This window comes from Scleropages formosus, chromosome 6, assembly GCF_900964775.1.
Source record: "Scleropages formosus chromosome 6, fSclFor1.1, whole genome shotgun sequence".
NCBI classification, from domain to species: domain Eukaryota; kingdom Metazoa; phylum Chordata; class Actinopteri; order Osteoglossiformes; family Osteoglossidae; genus Scleropages; species Scleropages formosus.
This window is the reverse complement of record NC_041811.1, coordinates 6,006,839-6,029,745: the sequence shown is the minus strand read 5'-3', so window position 1 is coordinate 6,029,745 and position 22,907 is coordinate 6,006,839. Positions and strand designations below refer to the sequence as shown.

Sequence of the window (22,907 nt, the reverse complement as noted above, 5' to 3'; positions counted from 1 at the left end):
GATTATATTTATCGTATATTTGTAAAGCAATTGTATATTTGTAGCCTCAGTTTACTGGTGAGGAAAGTCCATTGGTATCATTGATGCCAGATCAGCTGCCATGCATAATGTAAACTTAGCATGAGGTATAAAACGCTCCCCGATGACTTGCAAACTGAGGCTGTCAGCTGTGCATAGGCAGGTGCAGCGGCTGCAATTCATGGTACAGCCACAGTGAGGAAGCATGACGCTTCATCAAATGTGTGCAGAACATGGCATACATTCATATTTTTGTATCGATAAGATTCTTGTACACCTTTGAATGTGTAAATGGGCTTATATCTCAAACGATTATTTTGTTTATTTTTGCTTTCTTCAGATTTTTTTCCTGCAGACCCCTTAGAGGAATCACCAATTTTTGTTTTCCAAATCAACACATTTTGAAAGATTTTCCTTCTACTGTTACTTTGTTAATTATGGGTAACAAGTCATGTGACCTGATGAATCAGTTGTAAATCAGGTGGAAACTGACCTTTAAAATGACCAGGGGTGTGGTCATCAGTCACAGGTTATACATTACCTTATGTGACCTTTTAAAAGTGTATCATAATCCAAATTTTTCTCTGTTCACTGCCGCCTGATCCAGAATTAAATGTCCATTCCATTTTTATGTTCAGCTAAATGTTATTATCTCATGTTCAGGAATACCAACTGTAACACTAAAATAATTCAAAATCATATATTGTATATAAAAGTCAAATTAAAGAAATAGCACATTAAAAATGTTGCAAATATTTCTACATAAAGCAGTTCACGCAGCTGTACTTTATACATACAAATGTGAGCCAATTCTCACGGAAGTTTGTAAAATTTACATAGTTATTGGTTTGCAGCATTTGTACTTTCAGTATACTCTTTAAAGTATACTTTCTGATTTATGTCTTTTAAATGGTAAAAAACATCTGTAAACTATTTAAATGTACTAATGTGGGTTAGTTTGAAGCCAGTGTTTAAATGAAACTTAATAAAATTGTTATCTTTTTAAAGGCTTTGCTGAGCAATGGTTGCTGGGCTGGAGGACTAGAAGGAGAGCGGTTGCCATGGCGTTGTCAAGGCATTGTCACAGTGTTGTCGTGGCATCGTTATGCTTGTGTTGACCCAGCGAGGCCCCATCTACACCCAATGGGTACTCGTCCCACTGCGGCACCTCACTGGGTGTGACCCTGTACCCATTGGCGGAGGCGGCAGGCATACGCTGGTGGGCTTACAGTGGAAAAAGTCCTGCCTGGATAGCGCAGCCGCTTCCACAGGTGCTCCAGCTTCTTCCTGAAACCGTAGACAGTGAAGATGTCGATGATGCCCACAAAGTAGCGTAGCTCCGGGCCATCAATGACGTGAAGTGGGTTTTTGGTGCCAGGCAGTAGCCGTCGGTTTTGGGCCCAGATCTCCTCCAGTTCAGAGTCCGTGCCCACCTCTGCTCCCAAGGCCTGCCCCCCAGGGCTTTCGGACTGCAGGTCTCGCCCATCAATGAGGCGCGTCTCCACAACACGGCAGCGATCTGTCTGCCGATCCAGCTGTGCCACCAAGAGGGTGGAGTCCTCCTCTGGGACAGCCCCTGGAACAGAGGCATGGCTGCTCTGGGAGGGGCTAGAACCCACATTCATTGACCTGCAGATGCAGAGGGGAATGGAACAATCACTAACACACTCTTGCAGAGACTCACAGGTGAACAGCAACAATGGTGGTGAAGTGTGTGTATCAAGAGCAGCAGCAGCAAAGTGATGAGGGGCACAGACAAATAACCTGAAGCTTATTTGGTTTGAGTCCCAAAACACAGCAAGCCCTCTGAAAGCATAAACATACTAAAGGGTAACAAACAAGAGTAAACCCACAAACCCACAGTCCACATCAGGAAGCATTAACTATCGCTTCACACATTTAGCAACTAAAATGGGGATGGGGACAGCTGGTAGCGTAGTGGTTAGAGCTGCTGCCTTTAGATCCCAAGGGTTAGGGACCCTAACCGTAATCCCCACCTCTAGCTGTAGTACCCTTGAGCAAGGTAATTACCCTGAATTGCTACAGTAAAATTACCCAGATAGGTAAATAATTGTAACTTTAACATTGTAAGTTGCTTTGGACAAAAGCGTGCGCTAAATTAACGAAATTAAAATAAATCTTTCTCAAATTACAGTTGCTCTTTTTTGGCTTATGGCAATATTTTAAGAAATTAATCATCGAATTGGACAGAAATTTGTCTAGTGACAATGGCAGATTCATTAAACCAAATGTTAGTTCTCTAAGTTGTTAAGCAGTTTAAAAGCAGGTTTTTAACTCCTTCCGTTTGTTTGTTTACATGCCTGCCAGTCATTGGCCTTGTTCTGAAGAGAGAGCAGGATCTGCAAGTACAAATATATGTATTCGGACACATAAAAAAACCTTATGTCTTTATGGGAAGCTTTATATCTTTTATATATATGTTAATATGTTTCTAAGAATTTATAGGAACATTTAAATGGTTTTTTCCCATGTTTTGTATAAGCATCTCATGAAAGCCGACGGAGATGTAGTTCCTACTTGGCAGTGCGCATGACAAGCGTGGCAAAGGAGAGGCCCTGCTGCCGCTCATCTTGGTGCAGCGGCTGATGGGCCAACAGCAGGCTGTAGTCGAGCACGTTGAGCCTCTGCAGGAAGCTTGTGTCAATGTCCACCTGGCGCAGGAACCAGGAGCGCTGCTGGTCTGGGAACCAGGAGCAACATACATCTCAATGGAGTGTGTGTGTCTGGGTCTCTGTGTGTCTCTGTCAGGTGGACATTGATCATGGGCTCATCTGTCTCAGGGGCACTTGGTATAGTAGTGGGCTTGTAGTGTAAGGACCCAGGTTTGAATCCCACTCTTGTTGTAATAATCTTGATCAAGGTATTTACCCTGAATTGACAGAGTAAAAATAACCAAGCTGTATTAATGGGTAAATCAGTGCAAAGTTAACAGTCTAACACTGCATGTCTCCATGGATAGGAAATTCTCTCTTCCTGGACATTACATTACACTAAAGAACATTATACTACGATTAACAGTCATCTGAACTGGTGTGGAAGCAGTTTGCAGAGTAGCAGCTCATTCTGTAACACTGGGACTTTTATTTATTAACTCTCGACCTGTTTTTACTGTAACAGATGACAATAAGAGATGAAAACACCATTTAAGATCTCACCTAGGACGATCTGCTTCCCCTCAAAGTTCAAGTCCTTCAGGACAACGATGACCTGGCTCCCCTCTGGGGCTGGATCGGTCCAGCGACTCACCTCGCAGCCTTTAAAGTCATACCTGCCGAAATTCCGACTCATGACAATTCAGCTGGTGTTACTCTCCATTAATTCTGTGCATTAATGCTGTTTCATTTGTAACAGTGACCCTGTACCAGTCCAGTCAGGTTAGAGCATTTTAACTGGTTTAATTTGCACTCCGATCAAGCTTACCTGGCCTGAATCCTCTCATCTGGGTAGAAGACGCTTTGCATCACAATAAAATATTTCTGAAAAGCACACATGAGGAAGTTAAAACCTTTAATATGTGGCCACAGTTCAACAGCTCCTCATCTTACAAAGAAAACTGTAACTCCTCTTGTCCATTACTCCAACTTCACCTCCTAAGTCACAATTAATAAACATTTCATAAAACAGACGTCCCTGGATTTGTTCTCTGGTTAGGTTCTGTAAAAATCTTACCTATAGTTATAATTTTAAAGACGGTAACTTTAGTTTTAACTTCATTTTAGTTTAACTTTGAGCTACATTAAATGTAAAAAAATTTTAAATGACTCAAAATAAAAGTATGTTCTCTCCACAAACTCTGATTCAATGCTGATTGCTAACTACTTCATCCCATAAACATGTTAGCATTCCTTATATTGTTATTGATTACCAGCACTCAGGGAACACTAGACAGGAGCTGCAAACAATGTGAATGAAAGTTGAATTAAGGTGGTTCCACACCCTCTGTTATATTTTGGTGCTCTTTACTGCCATCTATCAGTTGAGGCGGTGAACATAAGTCATTTTTGCTCCTACCAATAGAAATTTTAGGAAATGGATGTAGAAAAAATGTAATTGAAAATAAATAATCTGTGGATACTCTTTACCCCCACCTATCTGCTTGGCGTATAAAAAGAAGTTGCATTCATTAAAGACTGAAGTTTTAAAAAATGGATGTGAAGAGAGAGTAAAAATAAATTTAGCAGCTCTTTACTGCCAGCTATTGGCTGGACTCAGAAAAACAAGTCTTGGTCCCTTTTACTGTAGACAGTTTAGAAAAAACATTAGAACAGATGGAAATGTGTTTAAAAATAAATACACCAGAATTTGGACGTTTGAAAGTTCTCAACTGTAATAGGAGTAGTCAGTGTAATAATCATAATAAAACACATAATCAGTTTTAATGGGAAACAAGTAGAAATGCTTTACCAGTTTTTGGCGAGGAATTTTGAGCCGATGGACACCTACATAAAAAATGCAATTGTGACAATACCAAGGTATGATTAAGGATTCAAAACAAAGTATGGCTGTAAGATTCAGTCTCACTGCCATTACGGGCACAGCACTGAAATCTGACTGGCCATGATCGATGTCATTCAAATGGCTCAGGTGTTTCAAAGACTCGTACCTAGGAACTTCACCAGCAGGGAGTGTGGGTACTTCTCCAGGTGTTCCAGGTAGATCCTCAGGTTGGACAGAAGAAAGTTTACTTCCCGCTTACTCTGTGTCTTCAGGAAGAACCTCTTGTCATTTCTGAAAAACAAGGTATGAGAAGCACAAGCTGTGTCACATGGCAGTGCGTGTAGACTGCATGTAGACTGCGTGTGGGGCACTACCCAGAAGGCCAGCCTCACGTGAGGAAGAAATCAGCTTTGCTCTTGGAGTTGCTGATAAATTGCAGGTAGCAGCCATGGGAGGCAAGCGAGCGCTGGTACTCTCTCTCATCCATGCCGAGGCAGCGGCGTAGCCAGGCAAACACGGGTCCCGCATACGTCTCCATCCGGAAGCCCTGAGTGGAGGGACAGGGATGATGGAGGAAGAGAGGGAGAGGGAGTGAGAGAGAACAATCGGAAGAGTAACAATAGAGGGAGAGTTTTAGTCTAAAATATACAGGTCCACGTATTAAAAAGTTTTAAGTTACGAATTGCTGAAGATACAAACATTTTTCCGTTTAACTGTACTATGTGCACTTGCATCTACACATCTGCATTTACACATCCAGCCTTTAGATGGCAGTACCAAAATCTGAATAGGAGTGTGAGACCAGCATTTTAATTCAGCTCACTTCCATCATGTTTACAGTTCATGTCTGATATTCCTGAGTATTGATGATCAATAACAAGACCAGAAACACTGAACACGTCTGTGGCATGAACCAATCGACAGCTGAAATTTGTGGAGACAATGTATTTTTATTTTCAGTGATTTTAAATTTAATTTTAGTGTAGATCAAACTTGATAAATGGTTAAAATTAATAATTATACCAAGGATTTTTATTTTTTAATTCAATATCTAAGACTTATACAGAATCTATTGGGCATATAAATCAAGGGGTGTCTGTATTACTAAGCTTTCATTGATTGTGATATACAAACAAATCAAGTTATGAACAGACTTCAGGTCCCAGTTGTGTCGAATGTTAAGAAGCCAGTGTTAATTTAACCAGGTTTTTCATGCGTTGTCCTAAATATCCACTTCATTATAGGTTCTTAAAGAATATCTGTTTTTGAGCATGAGGAAATTATTCATAAACATTCTGAGATCTCCAGCTGTACCTCATGTATCTGGGTGACTTCCATATCAAAGTCTTCTTCAGAAAGTTCATCCTAGAAGAGAATACATAGCTTACAGATCATCAAAAATATGAGATGCAGAAGACAATTCTTAGCTGGTGTGGAGGTACTTTATGATGGGTATCTGTAACAGAACACAACAGAACTGGGTCACAAGGACATAAAAAAATCAAAATACTGAGACTATGCAAATACATGCAGATACAGTAAAGTGACCAAATCTTCTAGAATTTATTAGAATTATGACAGAGGTCAAATATTAACTGTTCTAGAGGAAGAAAATTGGACATTTGAGTCAAACATATTTTTGGAGGGAAATTCTGGTGTTGATCATTTACATTTATTCATTTAGCAGACGCTTTTCTCCAAAGCAATGTACATCTCAGAGAAAATACAATTTGTGCATTACCTTATGAGAAAGAGACATAGTTGCAGATGTGTGACTCTTAAGTACAGTTAGTTTCCTTCACCATATGCACCGACGTTCATCACACAAGTAGCTGCATAAAATTTTACCAGAATATCGCTGACTTCTAATCACCTTCCTAGTCATTTTTTTAAAAAAAAAAAAAAAATACATATAAACATTTACGTTAAATTGCAGGAGTGGCTCTGTAAAGGATTGATCCAAGCCTGATCATGAACAATTATACCTTACATGAACTTAAAAGATGATGGGCAAAGTGAGTCTGGAACACATGAGTTTTAAGACCCTTTTATAATGTGAACAAAGATTCAGCAGTTCTAGGTGAGAGAGGTAGGTCATTCCACCACAATGGAGACAGAACCGAGAACCTCCATGCTTTACCATTCGTGTGTGGGACCATCAAGCTGGCAGATGTGGAAGAGCGCAGCAGTCTGGTTGGCATGTAGCAAATATATAACAATCATATCAATAAAATGCATGTTCATGCCAAACATGTAAGAACAATCAACACGCATTCTGTAGATTTGTCAAAAACCAAATCTGTGCTTTAATTGTAAGTTGTAGGATGGGTGGGATAAATGTGTTAGAGTATGTGTGAGGAGTAAAGACAAGAGGGGAAGTATTGCTGGGCAATAGGAAGGAAGACACTGTGAATCATGGACAATGGTCAGGGTAGCCATTAACCAATCAGCCGAGTCAGCTAATCGTGTTAATGTGCACCGTGTGTGTGTGTGTGTGTGTGTGTGTGTGTGTGTTTCCCTTCCATAAGCAATACACTACTCAGTTTCACCACCTATACTCCCAAACTTGCTCATATGACCAAAGCCAACTGCCACTTGGTTTATCCATGATGAATTTTCCCCTCACTGCTGAAGCATCCTCTTCCCAACACAAACACACCTGATGCAATAAACAAGTACAGTACGAAAAACGGTAAAGTTTCCAAAAACACTAGAAAGGAGAGGGCTCAGCAGGTGTTTTCTTTTACTGAATTTAGGATCAAAGACTGTGGTTTAAATCCCAGGGGGAATTCCTGTTGTATCTTTGAGCTTGTGAACTGCTTTTTTTGGCTCCTAACATTATGAATACAATTTTAAACAACAATATATATATATATATACACACACACACACACACACACACACACACACACATTTTCAGAACCGCTTGTCCCTTACGGGGTCACAGGGAACCAGAGCCTACCCGGTAACACAGGGCGTAAGGCCGGAGGGGGAAGGGGACACACCCAGGACGGGACGCCAGTCCGCCACAAGGCACCCCAAGCGGGACTTGAACCCCAGACCCACCAGAGAGCAGGACTGCGGTCCAACCCACTGCGCCACCGCACCCCCGCTTAAAACAACAATAACATCCCTCAATTTTATTTTGCTGGTTAGGCTCTCTCAAAATCTTGGAAATAGCTATAATAAATAAAAACACAGATTCTTTTAATACTTAAATTGATATTATTTTACATTTATTCATTTAGCATATGCTTTTTTCCAAAGTGACTTCCAATTAACTCTATGTAGTGTTATCAGCCCACACACCTTATTCACCAAAATGACTTACACTGTTAGACACACTACTTACAATGGGTCACTCATCCATACGTCAGTGGAACACACTCTCTCTGTGTCACTCACACACTATGGGTGAACAGCATCTCTTTGGACTGTGGGAGGAAACCCACGCAGACATGGGGAGAACACGCAAACTCCATACAGACTGAGCAGGGATCAAACCCACATCCTCTCACACCACCTAGGTGCTCTGAGATAGCAGCACTACTTGCTGTGCCACCGTGCCACCCGTTTTAATTAACTTCAAGGTAAATTACAATGAAAACTAATGTAAAGTGACTGAAAATAAAATATACTGTATACTCTCCAGCAAGTCTATTTGGTGAAAATTACTGACTGGTTCATTGCGAAGTGTACTAGTTAGATCGGCCACCTTTGGACCCAAAGGCCCAAGGTTTGAATCCCATCTCTTAGTGAGCAAACTGTACCACGTCGTCACTAAGTACGAGAACAAGCACCCAGATGGACTGCTCATTATCTCTGGGGACTTTAACCAAGCTGATTTCAGGAATGCAGCATTGCGTGGAGTTCGGGAACAGTGTCCCTGGACTGGCAGACCGGGGTGGTGATCCCTCTTTTTAAGAAGGGGGACCGGAGAGTGTGTTCCAACTATAGGGGGATCACACTCCTTAGCCTCCCTGGGAAAGTCTATGCCAGGGTACTGGAGAGGAGAATCCGACCGATAGTCGAACCTCGGATCCAGGAGGAGCAATGCGGTTTTCGCCCTGGCCGTGGAACACTGGACCAGCTCTATACCCTCACTAGGGTGCTGGAGGGTTCGTGGGAGTTTGCCCAACCAGTCCATATGTGTTTTGTGGACCTGGAGAAGGCATTCGACCGTGTCCCTTGTGGGATCCTGTGGAGGGTGCTTCGGGAATATGGGGTCCAGGGCTCGCTGCTACGGGCTGTTCGTTCCCTGTATGACTGGAGCAGGAGTTTGGTTTGTATTGCCGGCAGTAAGTCAGACCCGTTCCTGGTGCATGTTGGACTCCGCCAGGGCTGCCACTTGTCACCGATTCTGTTCATTATTTTCATGGACAGAATTTCTAGGCGCAACCAGGGAACGGAGGGTGTCTGTTTTGGTGGCCGCAGGATCTCCTCTCTGCTTTTTGCGGACGATGTGGTCCTGTTGGCTTCATCGAGTCAAGACTTACAGCGTGCACTGGAGAGATTTGCAGCCGAGTGCGAAGCGGCGGGGATGAGAATCAGCACCTCCAAATCCGAGGCCATGGTTCTCAGTCGGCAAACGGTGGATTGCCCCCTCCAGGTTAGTGGGGAGTTGCTCCCTCAAGTGGAGGAGTTTAAGTATCTCGGGGTCTTGTTCACGAGTAAGGGAAAAATGGAGCGGCAGGTTGACAGACGGATCGATGCGGCGTCCGCAGTAATGCGGTCATTGTACCGGTCCTGTTGTGGTGAAGAAGGAGCTGAGTCGTAAGGCGAAGCTCTCAATTTACCGGTCGATCTACGTTCCTACCCTCACCTATGGTCATGAACTCTGGATCGTGATCGAAAGAATGAGATCGCGGATACAAGCGGCAGAAATGAGTTTCCTCCGCAGAGTGGCTGGGCGCACCCTTAGTGATAGGGTGAGGAGCTCAGGAGCACTGGGAGGAGGCCTCGGGGCAGACCCAGGACACGTTGGAGAGACTATGTCTCCCAGCTGGCCTGGGAACGCCTTGGGGTTTCCCTAGAGGAACTGGAGGAGGTGTGCGGGGAGAGGGAAGTCTGGGGGACTCTGCTTGGACTGCTGCCCCCACGACCCAGCCCAGGAGAAGCGGAGGAAGATGGATGGATGGATGGATGGATGGATGGAATGTGTACCCAAAGTACCATCAGCACATCTCCTGCCCCACCAGAGGCTCAAACACCTTTGACCACCGCTACACTTCACACAAAGGTGCGTACCACTCCCTGCTGTGTCCACACCTCGGGCAGTCAGATCACACCTCAATTCTGCTGCTCCCGGTCTACAAGCAGAAACTGAAGTGAGAGGAGCCTGTGACATGTACTGTGCAGCGAAGGACACCAGAAGCAGAGGAAAGGCTCCAGGACTGCTTCGACTCCGTGAACTGGGACATGTTCAGAAACTCATCCTCCAATCTGGACGAGTATGCCACAGTGTCACAGACTTCATCGGGTACTGTGTAAATGTCTGCATACCACATGAAACAGTCCACTCATTCCCCAACCAAAAACCATGGCTAACCGCCAAAATCCGAAATAAGATCCGCACGTGAACTTGCGCGTTTCAGTCCGGAGACACGGACGTGTACAAGAAGAGCAAGTAGGAGCTTCGCAAAGCCATAGCCAGCGCAAAACGGGAATACAGCAGGAAGGTGGAATCAGAGTTTAACTGAACTCAAGATGCACGTAGGCTGTGGCAGGGAATCCAAACTTTAACAGATTATAAACCACAGATGCGGATATTGACAGGTGCCGCTCCGTCTCTCCCTGACGAACTGAATGCGTTTTATGGCTGCTTCGAGTTCAAGGACAAACACTCCCCAGTGCGGATCCCCACTGCGCTGCATGATAACGCCAGTCTCACCGTCTCTATAGCACAAGTGAGGAAAAACCTTTAGCCGTGTCAACATCCGCAAAGCTGCTGGTCCAGACGGAATTTCAGGGCAAGTTTTAAAAACATGCAGTGAACAACTGGCTGCTGTGTTCACAGACATATTTAACACCTCCTTAAAAAGCTCAACTGTACCCACCTGTTTCAAAAACACCATCATTATCCCCATTCCTAAGAAAAACAAAGTGAGCTGCCTTAATGACTATCGCCCAGTGGCACTGACCCCTATTGCAATGAAATGCTTTGAGAGGCTGGTGCTGGGACACATTAAGGACACCATCCCAGACACTTTGGACCCACTGCAGTTTGCCTACTGACACAACAGATCCACTGAAGACACAATATCACACACACTTCACACCATTCTGTCTCACCTGGGCAATAAAAACTGCTATGCAAGGCTATTATTTGTGGACAATAGCTCAGCATTTAACACTGTCATCCCAACCAAGATGATCCACAAACTACTAGGGCTGGGACTGAGTGCCACATTGTGCAACTGGATCCTGGATTTCCTCACCAACAAACCCCAGCGTGTGCGGATTGGCAGTAATACCTCCTCCCCACTGACCCTCAACACTGGCACTCCACAGGGAAGTGTCCTGAGCCCAGTGCTATAATCCCTGTTCACACATGACTGTGTGGCCAGTCATAGCTCCAACACCATCATAAAGTTTGCTGACGATACCACCACTGTGGGTCTGATCACCAACAACGATGAGACGGCCTACAGAGAGGAGGTGAGGCTCCTGGGAGAGTGGTGCCAGGACAACAACCTGTCTCTCAATGTCAGTAAAACTAAGGAACTGGTGATTGACTTCAGGAAACAGGATACAGTTCATGCACCCATCTACATAGAAGGGGACGTTGTAGAGAGGGTCAACAGCTTCAGATTCCTAGGGGTCACCCTCACTGCCAAACTCACATAGACTAAGCACAGAGTATCAACCATCAAAAAGGACCATCAACATCTCCACTTCCTCAGGCGTCTGAATAAAGCCCGGATGTCCACTACAGTCCTCACCACTTTCTACAGGTGTGCTGTGGAGTCCGTCCTCACAGGGTCTATTACGTCCTGGGGTGGCAGCTGCTCTGCACAGGACAAGAAAGCCCTGCAGAGGGTGGTCAAAACAGCTCAGGGAATCATCGGCACACAGCTACCAGCAGTCCAGGACACCTACACCACACGCTGCCTCAGAAAGATGATGCGCATCATGAAAGATCATAGTCACCCCACACGGGAACTTTTCTCTTCTCTGCCATCTGCAAAGCAGCTCAAGTCTATTCGAACCCGCACTGCTAGGTACAGGAACAGCTTTTACCCCACTGCTGTAAGAGTATACAACACTAACCAATGTGACACCTTTAGTAAGTAGAGCTGGACTGTTCCTCCCAAGCACATTGGTAAATTACACTGCCACTTTAAGCATTCTCATTCTCATTCTCTTGTTCTGAGTTCCCTGGCTGTCAACTGGTATTATTGTTATTACTGTTACCATTATTTATTGCTATTGCTGTTGCACTACTCTCTGTCATTGTCATTGTTTTGTTTGTGCAGTATTTCTATTGTCTCTGTCTTTGTCCATAGTCTGTGGAGAAGCATTCAGGAAGAATTTCATGATACTTGTACGTGGTACTTGTACCTATGACAATAAACTTGAACTTAGTGTAGTGTCCTTGATCAAGGTACTTACCCTGAACTTAAGTAAAAACCTCCCAGCTCAATAATGGGTAAATCAGTGTAGTAGCTTAACATTGTAAGTTGTTTTTGAGAAAGATGTCTGACAAATGTAATGTAAATATGCCATCTTCTTTGTCTTGTTATTGACAGCAAACACCAAACACAAGCTGTAGACATAGTTGGGTTGGTTGAACTAAAGGCAGCCCCACACTCCTCTTCTGATTGAGTGCACTTTACTGACACCTCTTGGTTGGGAATGAAAATGCAAGTTGCCTCCACAAATTTGAATCTTAACCATTCATAACATGAGGATGCAGTGTATATAACAATGATGACAAAGAGTAACACTACATGCTGTTCACATCCTTTTTGATCAGAAGGTCCTCTGAAGATGTATGTAGTAATGTTGGCAATACAGGCTGAGAGGGTGATACTGGCTCTCTGGGTTCTGCTCTCACATCCCTGTGTCAGTGAGGAACAAGCCTTGTCTGTTGATGGAATGTGTCCCTGCTTTGTTTTGTGACTCCATTCCAATTCTGACTGTTCGCCAGGGACAATGGATGTGTTTGTCTGCACCCCACTTGTCTTCCAAAGTGCCCAGCGGGAGCCTGTCACAATGAAGTGAAGCACTGAGGAAAGTGGAATTCTGGGTAGGCTGTGTCAGTAAACATATAGGGGAACAATAAAACAGAGATGGGGCTGTTGGCAGAGGAAGCACTACATGTATCTGAGTTGAAGGAGAATATCATGAAATCAAATGGAGTCCAGTTGGGGTAAGGGAAGATCTTGAATGATGCTGGGAGAAAATAACAACTCATTTCAGTTTATTTTGGATGCAGTGTGATGGGGTTAGGGCACAGGGTCACATCACTAGACCACCAAGGCTCACTGCTGGATTCCAGAAATAACCAGTGAACAGCTTGTTCACCTCAAGTACAGAGGTGTGGATGTCTGCTTCATTCTTCATTTACACACATTTACATTAACAGTTACTGTCGTGGAGCTACACTGGGTAACATCTAGAGCAGCTGGTAGCACAGTGGTTAGAGTTGCAGCATTCACATCCAAATATTGCAGGTTTGAATCTCACCTCTAGCTGTAGTGCTGTTGAGCAAGGTACCAAATTGCTCTGGTAAAATTACCTAGCTGTGTAAATGGGTAAATAAATGTAAGTAGCTTTACATTGTAAGCTGCTTTGGAGAGAAGCATCAGCTAAAAGAGTAAATGTCATAAAGCAGTCATTTATTATTGTTGTTGTTGTTGCCTCCTTAAAAAAAAACTGTACCATGTACTATACAGTGGGATATTGCACCGTTCTTCAAGGAGAAAAGCCTTCAGCTCTTTGAGAGATGAAGAAGGTGAAAATTTGCATTGCACTCTGCACTTCAAAAGGTCCCATAAAGGTTCATTAATGGATCTTTAGGTCTATGATTGGAGAGGCCATAGAAGGAATTGGACTTTATTCTGGTGTTCATAAAACAACCTGAATTTGTTTAACAGTGTGTGGGGGTTTCATCCTCCTGCAATATGGGAACATCATGAGGGAACAATGTCTGCACCATAGGGTGCACTTGGTCTTGTAAAATGGCCTCATGTTCCTTATCTGTTATAGAACTATGCAGAGCAAACATCAGACCTAATAATTCTCACAAGGTGGTTGTCCATTCAAGTACAGACCCTCCTCCATGTATAAGAGCTAGCAACAGACATTGTGAGTTGTAGGCATTCTTTGGAGGTTTTGTGCTTCTTACACCAGGTTATGAGTCTTGACCTTGGATACAAGCTGTTTCCAAATAGCAATCCTGCCATAAACACCAGCTTTGTGAAGTTCGCTATATTCAGTTGTTGCTGAGACTGGGTCGCAAAGGTGCTGATTCAATTCTGTGGTCATTTCTGAGGCAGGATTTTTGCGGCATTTAGTACCTATTCTGTGAAGTGTCCATCTTTGACGTGCGATCCCCGCTCCTCTTTATCGATGCAGTTTGTCTCTGTTTGGCATTGGCTTTCATCACTGACACTCTTCCCCTGGACACATTGAATAGTTTCGCAGTTTTGCAGTTTTTGTGATTGACACTCCTGCAATGTGGGCACCGACTATTTTTCCTATTTGTTAGTTGCTTCATGTAGTTTTTAAAACTCACATATCAAAGTGATAATTGTTAATAATGATATATAATATAATTACTTAAAGCTGACACATACTCATAACTGGTAAACACAATCAAATGACTCACATTTACAAGCTAAACTCCTTTTTCATGTGATGTTTCCATTATGACTTGTACAGTGGAAGGTTTCTACACTAAGCTACTTACAGTGCTTTACCCATTTATATACTGTATCTGTCTAGGTTTTACTGTATCAGTTCAGGGTAAGTACCTTGGTTAGGGTACTGCAGTAGGAGCAGGGATTCGTACCTGGGTCCGTAAACTGAAGAGCAGTGAATTTAACCACTGTGCCACCGGCTGTCCCTCTCTGTTTGAGTTAAGTGTTTTACACCTGGGTACAACAGCAAGGCCCCCTGAGGATTTTCACCTCAAAACCTTTATGTAAATGATCAGTTCCTCAACCACCACACCACCTGCTGTCCATCTCACTGTCATATGCGATAGCCCATTCCCTTACCGGCACCGGGTTATCGATAGTGTTCTGCACAGCAGCTGACAGCCCCTCCTTCATCATGCAGGTGAAGCCATAGAACTCGTGCCGTGGGTCGACCTCAAACAGCCCCAGCAGCTTCCACTGCTGCCGCAGACCCCGCCACAGGCGCCGTTTCGGAGTGTGAGAGTGATGCGGTGCTGCCTCCGATGCCTCCATCTGCAACATGCAAGCAGAAATACACACACGAAACTGTGCTGGTGCTGGGTGGGGGTACCCTCACTGTTGACCTTTCTCAACCTCCCAACTGCTTCGGGGAACACCTTAGACGTCAGTCATCTGTTTGGGTCGTGTTCAACATCACCTGCAGTTTCAGAAATTGAAAAGATGCACTACAGACAGATGTGCAGGTGTAACTAGGGTGTGCAATAGGGTACACCCTGCATGGGATATCAATCCATCATAGGGCAGACACACGCACACACTCAAGGAACTGGTGCTACCCACTGAGCCACATTGCTGCCAGGCCAGCATCTGACTGTGGTAATTATGTCCCTGTTGGGAGAAATTTCTACCTCAGGACCCAACACAACCTGGACGTCTTCAAAAACACGGGAAAGGGCTCCCTGGGGGTCCCGCAATGGGGAAAGTTTGGTCTCCTGACATAATGCTGGAGAGGTGTTGCCAAATGATGCCGGAGAGGTGTTGCCAAACGGGGTCTCAAACTCATCTCCTATTGGCTAATTCTGCAGCTAATCTGACATACCAAATAATGTTCACCAAAAGATATGATAGTATTTCATACACACCTATACAAAAGCATATCTGGAGCTCCAACCTTCAAAAAGATGTTTTTTTGTCTTTCTAATTATTCACAGCAAAAATAATGAAGGAGTGAAGGCAGCACCAGGGACCAGCAATCTGGATGTGACCCTCACACCTGGCATATGATAATAATATGAATGATCATGAAAAATCATCCCCACCTCTGATGTTGTTGTGCGTTTTATAGTCGATTTATCTATAGAATAAGATCAAAGTTGTCTTTATACATGTTGTATGTCATATATCTCAAGCAACAATAGAATTTCGTATGTAAATATTTGCAGATTATTATTAATATACATGATTAATAAAAAAGGTTTTTAACCAGATCCCGCTCCTGTGCGGTTATATGACTGCGGTCACACTGCGGCCTCTTCAGCACATCATCATTGATTCATTCACAATTATTACAGCATCATTGACTGGAGCGTGTTTACTATGAACGTACACAGAGACAATAAATAAATATCATACCGGAAGGAATGGGTAACAACAATACAACAAATAACGCCAGTGTTGTTGCTCGTTTCAGTTCCGCCCAACCTGTACAAACAAACATGTTATTTTTTTAAGCACAACCCACCCGCGCGACTCCCTCATACCTCGCCGTCACTCATTTCCACTCATCTATCCTGCGCTCCCGGAGATGCGCGCGTCTCGCGCGCCCGTGGCCGATACGCGCGTGACTGTGCGTGTGGCCGCGTCTCGCCGTGAACGCGCACGGCTCTCGATCCCGTCGCGTCGCTCTTCCGCGGGGTTTTTCTTCTGCCTGGTCTAGAAATGCGGTCGGTGTCTTTTACTGAGACGGAACCAAAGAGGGGGGAGATTGTGCTCGTGGGGGGCGTAGACTGTGACTCCACAGAAAAAAAAAACATGGTAATAACAAAGTAAAATACGTTCTCTGGAAATAATGTTATTCCCGACATGCAGTGTGGCTCTTTGGTTATAAAAAAGACTAAAAAGGCGTTTCCTCTTTCCTGCGCAATAAAAATACATAAATTTGTAGTTTCCCTTTATATTTTGAACCAATCTTTTTTTTTTCAGAAATAGAACAGTGATGCATTTCTGCTATCACCCAACTGGTCCCTCTGTCTCCAACACTGTGCAGCACATCTGTAGTTTATAATTATTCACACACACACACAGACACACACACACACACACACACACACACACACTGTCCGAACTGCTTGTCCCAGTCAGTGTCTCGGGGAGCCGGAGCCTAACCTGGCAACACAGGGCGTAAGGCTAGAGGGGGAGGGGACACACCCAGGACAGGAGGCCAGTCTGTCACAAGGCACCCCAAGCGGTACTCGAACCTTAGACCCACCAGAGGGCAGGACCCGGTCCAACCCACTGCGTCACCACACCCCCTACTATTATTCACACACACACACACACACACACACACACACACACACACACACACACACACACACACACACTTTCAGAACCGCTTGTCCCATACAGGGTCACGGGGAACCGGAGCCTAACCGGCAACTCAGGGCGTAAGGCCGGAGGGGGAGGGGACACACCCAGGACGGGACGCCAGTCCGTCACAAGGCACCCCAAGTGGGACTCGAACCCCAGACCCACTGGAAAGCAGGACCCGGTCCAACCCACTGCACCACCGCGCCCCCTTACTATTACTCATCGTAAGCAAATTAATCAGCATTTTGCAGCTGTGCTGCAGTAAACCAGGTTTATAAAAGCAAAGCACATCTTCCACTGATGACAATGTTGTTTAATAAAAACAAGCGCATTGGTCTTGTGAATTGTTTTTATTAAAGCTTGTATAAAATGCCAAGCTACATACCTGTACTTCTGCAAATCTGTACTTGTTTTTACAAAAAGGAAATAGCTCTGCTCTTGCTCCACATTGTGAATCACACAAGCTACATTGTTTTACGCAAGATATTAAACATCACAATGTACTGGAATAGCCAAATTTTGCAAATACTGCCTATATAAATATTCACATTCAAACTACTCATCATATTTCTAAAGTTACATCACATCCAGTTTAAACACTGGATACAGTGAGCTGAACAATGCAGTGGTGGGAACTCATTTAATGGTTGTTCATGCTTTTTTTGAGGGGAAATGTAGTATAATCCAGTTTTGGGGAGGGGTGTGTTCTGTGCTGTGGTGCTGTCTTTTCCCTGACAAAACAAAAGGAATAAACAGCTTCTTCAGCAGATCTTCTCCTTGTCTGGTGTAATCACAGTACCACTGAGGTCAACCAGCCCAGCAGAACGATCACAGAGCGTACTGATGGAAGGACTTGGTGGCACTGACATCAGTGATCGTAATGTTTGACTCATCAAGGAGACATTGTTTGTACACCTGGAATGGACAGAGTATGGGAATCCTGTCATTTGGTGATGTCTCTATGGTAAATGTGTGTAGCAAATCCAGCCGTGATTTTCCCCTCCAGATGGGTGGAAGCACTGCTGGGGCCCCCCAGTCTAGTCCACCTTCTTGGGCTTGCGGTTCTTCCACGTTACAACGCCGATGAACAACCCTGAGGTAAACAAACACATCTAAGGTATTAATAAGAAGGAAAAAAAAATGCTAAAGACAAAAGTAATTTATAAAAACTAAAGTGCTCCCAAAATACATTTACTAGACATTCGTACTCGTACATTCGTATTTGGTATAAAACATAAGTATGTGCCGTATAGATATACGTTAGAATAAGAGTCATCGTAGACTTACATTTACACATATTAATTTAGCAGACACGTTTAGTGCTTAATTTAGCAGACACTTTTCTTAACAGTAACAAACAACAGGGTAAACAGAAGCACATCGACAACAGATGAAGAGCTTTAGACAAAGAAGCAGGATTATCAAAGCAAAGCTTGTGTGTATGATGCCACCATGGGGTGGTGGTTCACATCCCTCACGTGACAGTCAGATAGCAAATACATGATTATCTAATCATACTAGCAGATGGTGTTGGACTGATGTAGCTGACAGGAGATCAGGAGAGAAATGGTTCTGAAAGATGTGTTTGTGACCCTTCTTGAATGCTGTCAGGGAATCAGCAGCTCTGAGGGACAGAGGGAGCTCTTTCCACCACATCAGAGCCAAAACTGAGAACTTATACTTTCAGTTTTGGGACACTCATGAGTGGGACCGCCAAACGGCCAGAGGTGGAGGAGTGTAGCATTCTTGCCGGGGTGTATTAAGTGATCAGCGTTTAATCAGATTCTATATTCTCTGGGCCATTTCAAACACTCACCCACACAGAGGATTAAGATGAGTGCTGCCATGCCGGGCAGGATGACAGAGTACTCACGAGGCAGGAAGAAGGTGTGAATCACATGATCACTGTCCACAAATGGCTGTGAGGGGAAAGGAGACCCAGAGTGAGCACCACCACGTCCTCACTACTGTCATTACAATCAATAGTGATTATGATGAGCAGATGTGGAGTGAATACGCACCAGAACGATGACCCAGACGGTGTAGTAGGTAAACAGCACTAAGCTGAAGCAAACAAGGCTCATCCCGGCAACCTGATCCGCTCCCGTAGCCTTTGAAGCATCGAACACAGAGACAGTGAAGTATGCATAAAAAATGATATATATGGATATTGTGAAATTTCCATTGCTATTAATAAAGTTTTCATTCGTTCGTTCACACACAGTGAGTAACTATTCAGTAGCTGTCACGTGGACGATGATTAACTGAAACACAGCAACTGAACGAGCGTTTTGCTCTCTGAATTATGTTCCTATTGTCTAACTACTTTCTGCAAGCAATGTAAAAATGTTCTTCAGCATGCTTCTATAATTCATAAATGTTAAAACTTAATTTTGTGTAAAAATTACACGTAGTCCTTACTCACCATTTTTGTGATTCGCCCTTTCCGCGAAATTAACCTGGAAGTTTAACCAACATTGGCTAAAGGCGAAAGGCATGAAGGGAAATGTAGTTGCAAATGCACAGTCGGATTCTTTGGGACTACGGGATGAGACGTTCAGGACTAAGCGGTCGCCTGGTTCAGTTTGTTTATGTTCGTATTTCGTTGCTTCGCAGAAATTTCTCACGGAGGAGCGGTTTCTCATTTACTACCCATAACCGCTTTTCCATGCAGCTTCAAGTTCAGGGACTATCCAAGCGCAGGATCCTGGATGGGACAACTCAGTTCATCAGAGAGCAATGAAACATACACTACAGGCAATTTAAAGTCACCAGTTAACCTGAAACATGTGTTTGGATTGTTGGAGGAAACAAAAACCCTGGAAAACTACTATGATTAAACAAAAAACTGAAAAACTAAATGATTAAAACTTGTAAGGAAGTCAATGTAACAACAGAATTGAAAATTAAATATTAGTCATCAAAGTTCATAAAACAAATCAGAAATCAAAGAAAAAGTGCAAAAGTAAGTTTTTAATGAGTGCCGTCAGTGTTATTTGCATTTTATTCTTTCCATTTGCTTTAAATTTGCCTTTTCTTTTTCTTAACTTTTTGTATTTATGCTTCTCCTTTTTATCTGTTTTTTTTTCTCTGCATATTTCTGCTTTTGCAAAATGTTTAAATAATGACAGGTCCCAGGTGTTCTTCTATTGCCTAATGAGGTTTCAAATATCTGTTAATTACAAGGTAAGGTGTTGCTGACATTCACTTGTTTCAGAAACTGGAATACATTAAATATAAGTAGAGTCAAAAATGTTTCATGCACCTGACTAAGAATTTAGGCTGTTTTGAGAGCAAGAGATCCTTCATAGTATTGGAGTGGTGCTCCTAAGAAAGGGGCCGGTGAGATACATACACAAAAATTGATGTCAGGGAATAGGTATTAATAGATGGGTAAATTGTGCCCATAAAGGGATGCACATGGTGATGATGCTAGATTTGTATTAGGGGCCAAATATGTGTCAAGAAAACATTCCTCACACCCTTACACAAGTAGCAGCCTGATCTGTCGACACAAGGCATGTTGGGTTCATGGATTCATGCTGTTTACACCAAACTCTGACCCTGCCATCTGCGTATTTCAGGAGAAATTGAAATTATTCAGACCAGTGGTCTTCAATAAGTATTTCCACTAACGGAACTGTCATTCACAGGATGTTTTTTTGTCTTTTGCACCAATATGTGTAAACTCTAGAGACTGTTGCACATGAAAATCCCACAAGAGCAATAGTTTTTTTATATACTCAAACGACCCTGTCTAGCACCAACCATGCCATGGTTCAAAGCCGCTTAGATCACAATTCTTCCACATTTTTATATTTTATCTTAATTGAAACCTCTTCAACAGTGTATGCATGACTTTGTGCACTGAGGTGCTGCCATATGATTGGCTGATTGCATGAACAAGCATGTCTACAGGTGTTCCTAATAAAGTAGTGTGTAGAGATATGTATCACTTTTGGAAATTAATTTTAAAAGATTGATATTTTAATATCCTTAAAAAAAGGCAAATGGTGTCTGCAGTCCTGGAAAAAGAAAGAAGTTTGCTGACAACAAAAGCAAAACAAGAAATTTTAAAAAGAAAATTGAAGCACAACAAATTTTCCTTGGGATATCCAACATAATCTTTATTTCAGTAAAATTATACATTTATTCCAGGTTTACTGGTATAATCTAGTGTAGGAAACAAAGATACGCATATAAATATACTTTTGATCTGTAATCACTGTGCCTCATCCATATTCTGCCATGCTCATCACATGTTTCCCAGTGGAAAATAAAATATTTTTTGTAGATTAATTTTTTTTTTTTTACTTAGATCAGATAGATCTCAGATCAAATAAAATATTTCCATACACAAAAATAGAGCCATCTATATAGTCCTCTCATTACAATCCATTCTGCATATAGACTGAAGAAAATTATACAAATGTCACTTGTTGTTAACACTGTATTAATGGGCTGCAATTAAAGTGTACAAATTGTTGTGAGGAATCAGTGGCCTTTTGTGCATAGCTTAAATCCCTTTATCAAATGAAAATACCTAAACTCACACTTTAAAAGTGAGCAAAGCAAGTGGTGACCCTTCAAGTGGTGCTGCGCTGAATGCCAAAAAGCTCGGAGTCTTACAATGAAGCAAGAGGAGTCAATGAGTACTTCTTTCCACACCATGTATGTGAGCCAGATCCACGACTCCAACAGAGAACATTAGCAACCCTAACCCTAACAGCCATCACGATTTTTCTTTAGCGCAGCCAGCTGAGAGAGGTGCAGCACCACTTGAGAACGATCACAACATAAACATGTCTACATTAGTAAGAAAAGACATGCTGAAACCCTTGTGCTATACACATAACATTTCCCAGAGATGGATTTGAACCTCTCTCTTTATTAAAAATCACAGGTTAAAAACAATCAAGTATGTAGGAAGTCGGAGTAAAACCAAAGAAAACCTCAAAACCAAATCCAGGCATGACACCACTAACTCTTAGTTTTCAAACTTTCAGTTCATGTACTTGTCTCTCTAGGTGTTTTTTTTCCTAGGATTCACAGAGCAGAGATTAAGGATTTCCTCACAAACTCTTCAAAAAAGACTATACAATAAAACAAAAAAAAAAAAAAAAAAAAAAAAAGGAACCAGCCTGCTGGTTTGGAAAAAAGAACAAGTGATAAACATGCCTATCAAGAAAAAAGTGAGTTCTGCACAGACAAGGAACAGTAACTTATTCAAGCAGGTGGGGTATGACCCCACACCAGGCGGCGTGTGGGTTGTTCAGTAGTGACTTTTCGGCATGTCAATTGTGTGTGTGAATGTACACAAAAGGAAAAACTCACATTTTCTTCTACGTTCTCATACATTCCTAAAGAAAAAAAGACACACAGTGACTGGCTCCTGGGCTTTAATTTAATTTAGGACATGGTTTTTCCTACTGCTTACACCACCGATCGCTGTGGAGGGGCCACAAACACATACACATATGGATAAAGGACAATAGAGAAAGAAAAGTGCACAGGCAATGTAGATGTAGGAGCTACTGCTCTGCTGCCCCATTGTCTTATCAGAATGCAGAGGACTGTCCTGAAGGCACAGGTAAAGGGGGCACTTCAGACACCTCAAACGATCTGCAGACCTCCGGGCCAAAAATCTCAATACAGTCCCCTCTTATTTCCCCAAGACGTTTGCATGTAACAAAGTAAGGGGTATGCAGCATTTATGGTGAGGCCAGAATTTAGTTATATTTCAGTTGGATTATTGCTGGCATTCAGAGGTTACATATAGGAGGGGACCAGCAGGATTCTGGGTAAAGGTAGGAATTGCTCTTCAGAGAAAAGGCCCATATTGCACTTGAAACACATGAAAAACGGGGGATTTTTTCTTTTAAAAAAAAAGTTCTAATAGAGCACATTATGAAAATACAGCTAAGATCCCAACCCATAGATATGGTTCCACTTGGGCTGTGAAAATTCAGACAGAGAAAT

At 43.0% G+C, this 22,907-nt stretch overlaps 2 protein-coding genes across 5 annotated transcripts; both read right to left on the bottom strand.

Moving 5' to 3' along the window:
* Positions 1-1,176: 1,176 nt before the first annotated feature.
* pip5kl1 (phosphatidylinositol-4-phosphate 5-kinase-like 1) lies at positions 1,177-16,288 on the bottom strand. Of its 4 annotated transcripts, none has more exons than XM_018732896.2 (10): positions 16,081-16,288; positions 14,700-14,891; positions 5,791-5,841; positions 4,869-5,023; positions 4,643-4,767; positions 4,444-4,478; positions 3,460-3,515; positions 3,195-3,307; positions 2,557-2,719; positions 1,177-1,647 (listed from the first exon to the last, which is right to left on the bottom strand). In XM_018732896.2, the coding sequence occupies exons 2-10, from the start codon at positions 14,889-14,891 to the stop codon at positions 1,188-1,190; spliced, it is 1,350 nt and encodes a 449-aa protein (XP_018588412.1). In that variant the 5' UTR covers positions 16,081-16,288; the 3' UTR covers positions 1,177-1,187. The 4 variants fall into 4 exon arrangements, with proteins under 4 accessions (XP_018588412.1, XP_018588410.1, XP_018588411.1 ...); XM_018732894.2 differs by having other exon boundaries at positions 16,100-16,288; XM_018732895.2 differs by lacking the exon at positions 16,081-16,288 and adding an exon at positions 15,482-15,548.
* A 1,297-nt stretch (positions 16,289-17,585) lies between these two features.
* Positions 17,586-19,382, bottom strand: dpm2 (dolichyl-phosphate mannosyltransferase subunit 2, regulatory). Its single transcript, XM_018732873.2, has 4 exons — positions 19,354-19,382; positions 18,950-19,039; positions 18,745-18,847; positions 17,586-18,021 (listed from the first exon to the last, which is right to left on the bottom strand). The coding sequence occupies exons 1-4, from the start codon at positions 19,354-19,356 to the stop codon at positions 17,966-17,968; spliced, it is 252 nt and encodes an 83-aa protein (XP_018588389.1). The 5' UTR covers positions 19,357-19,382; the 3' UTR covers positions 17,586-17,965.
* Between the last annotated feature and the right edge of the window lie 3,525 nt (positions 19,383-22,907).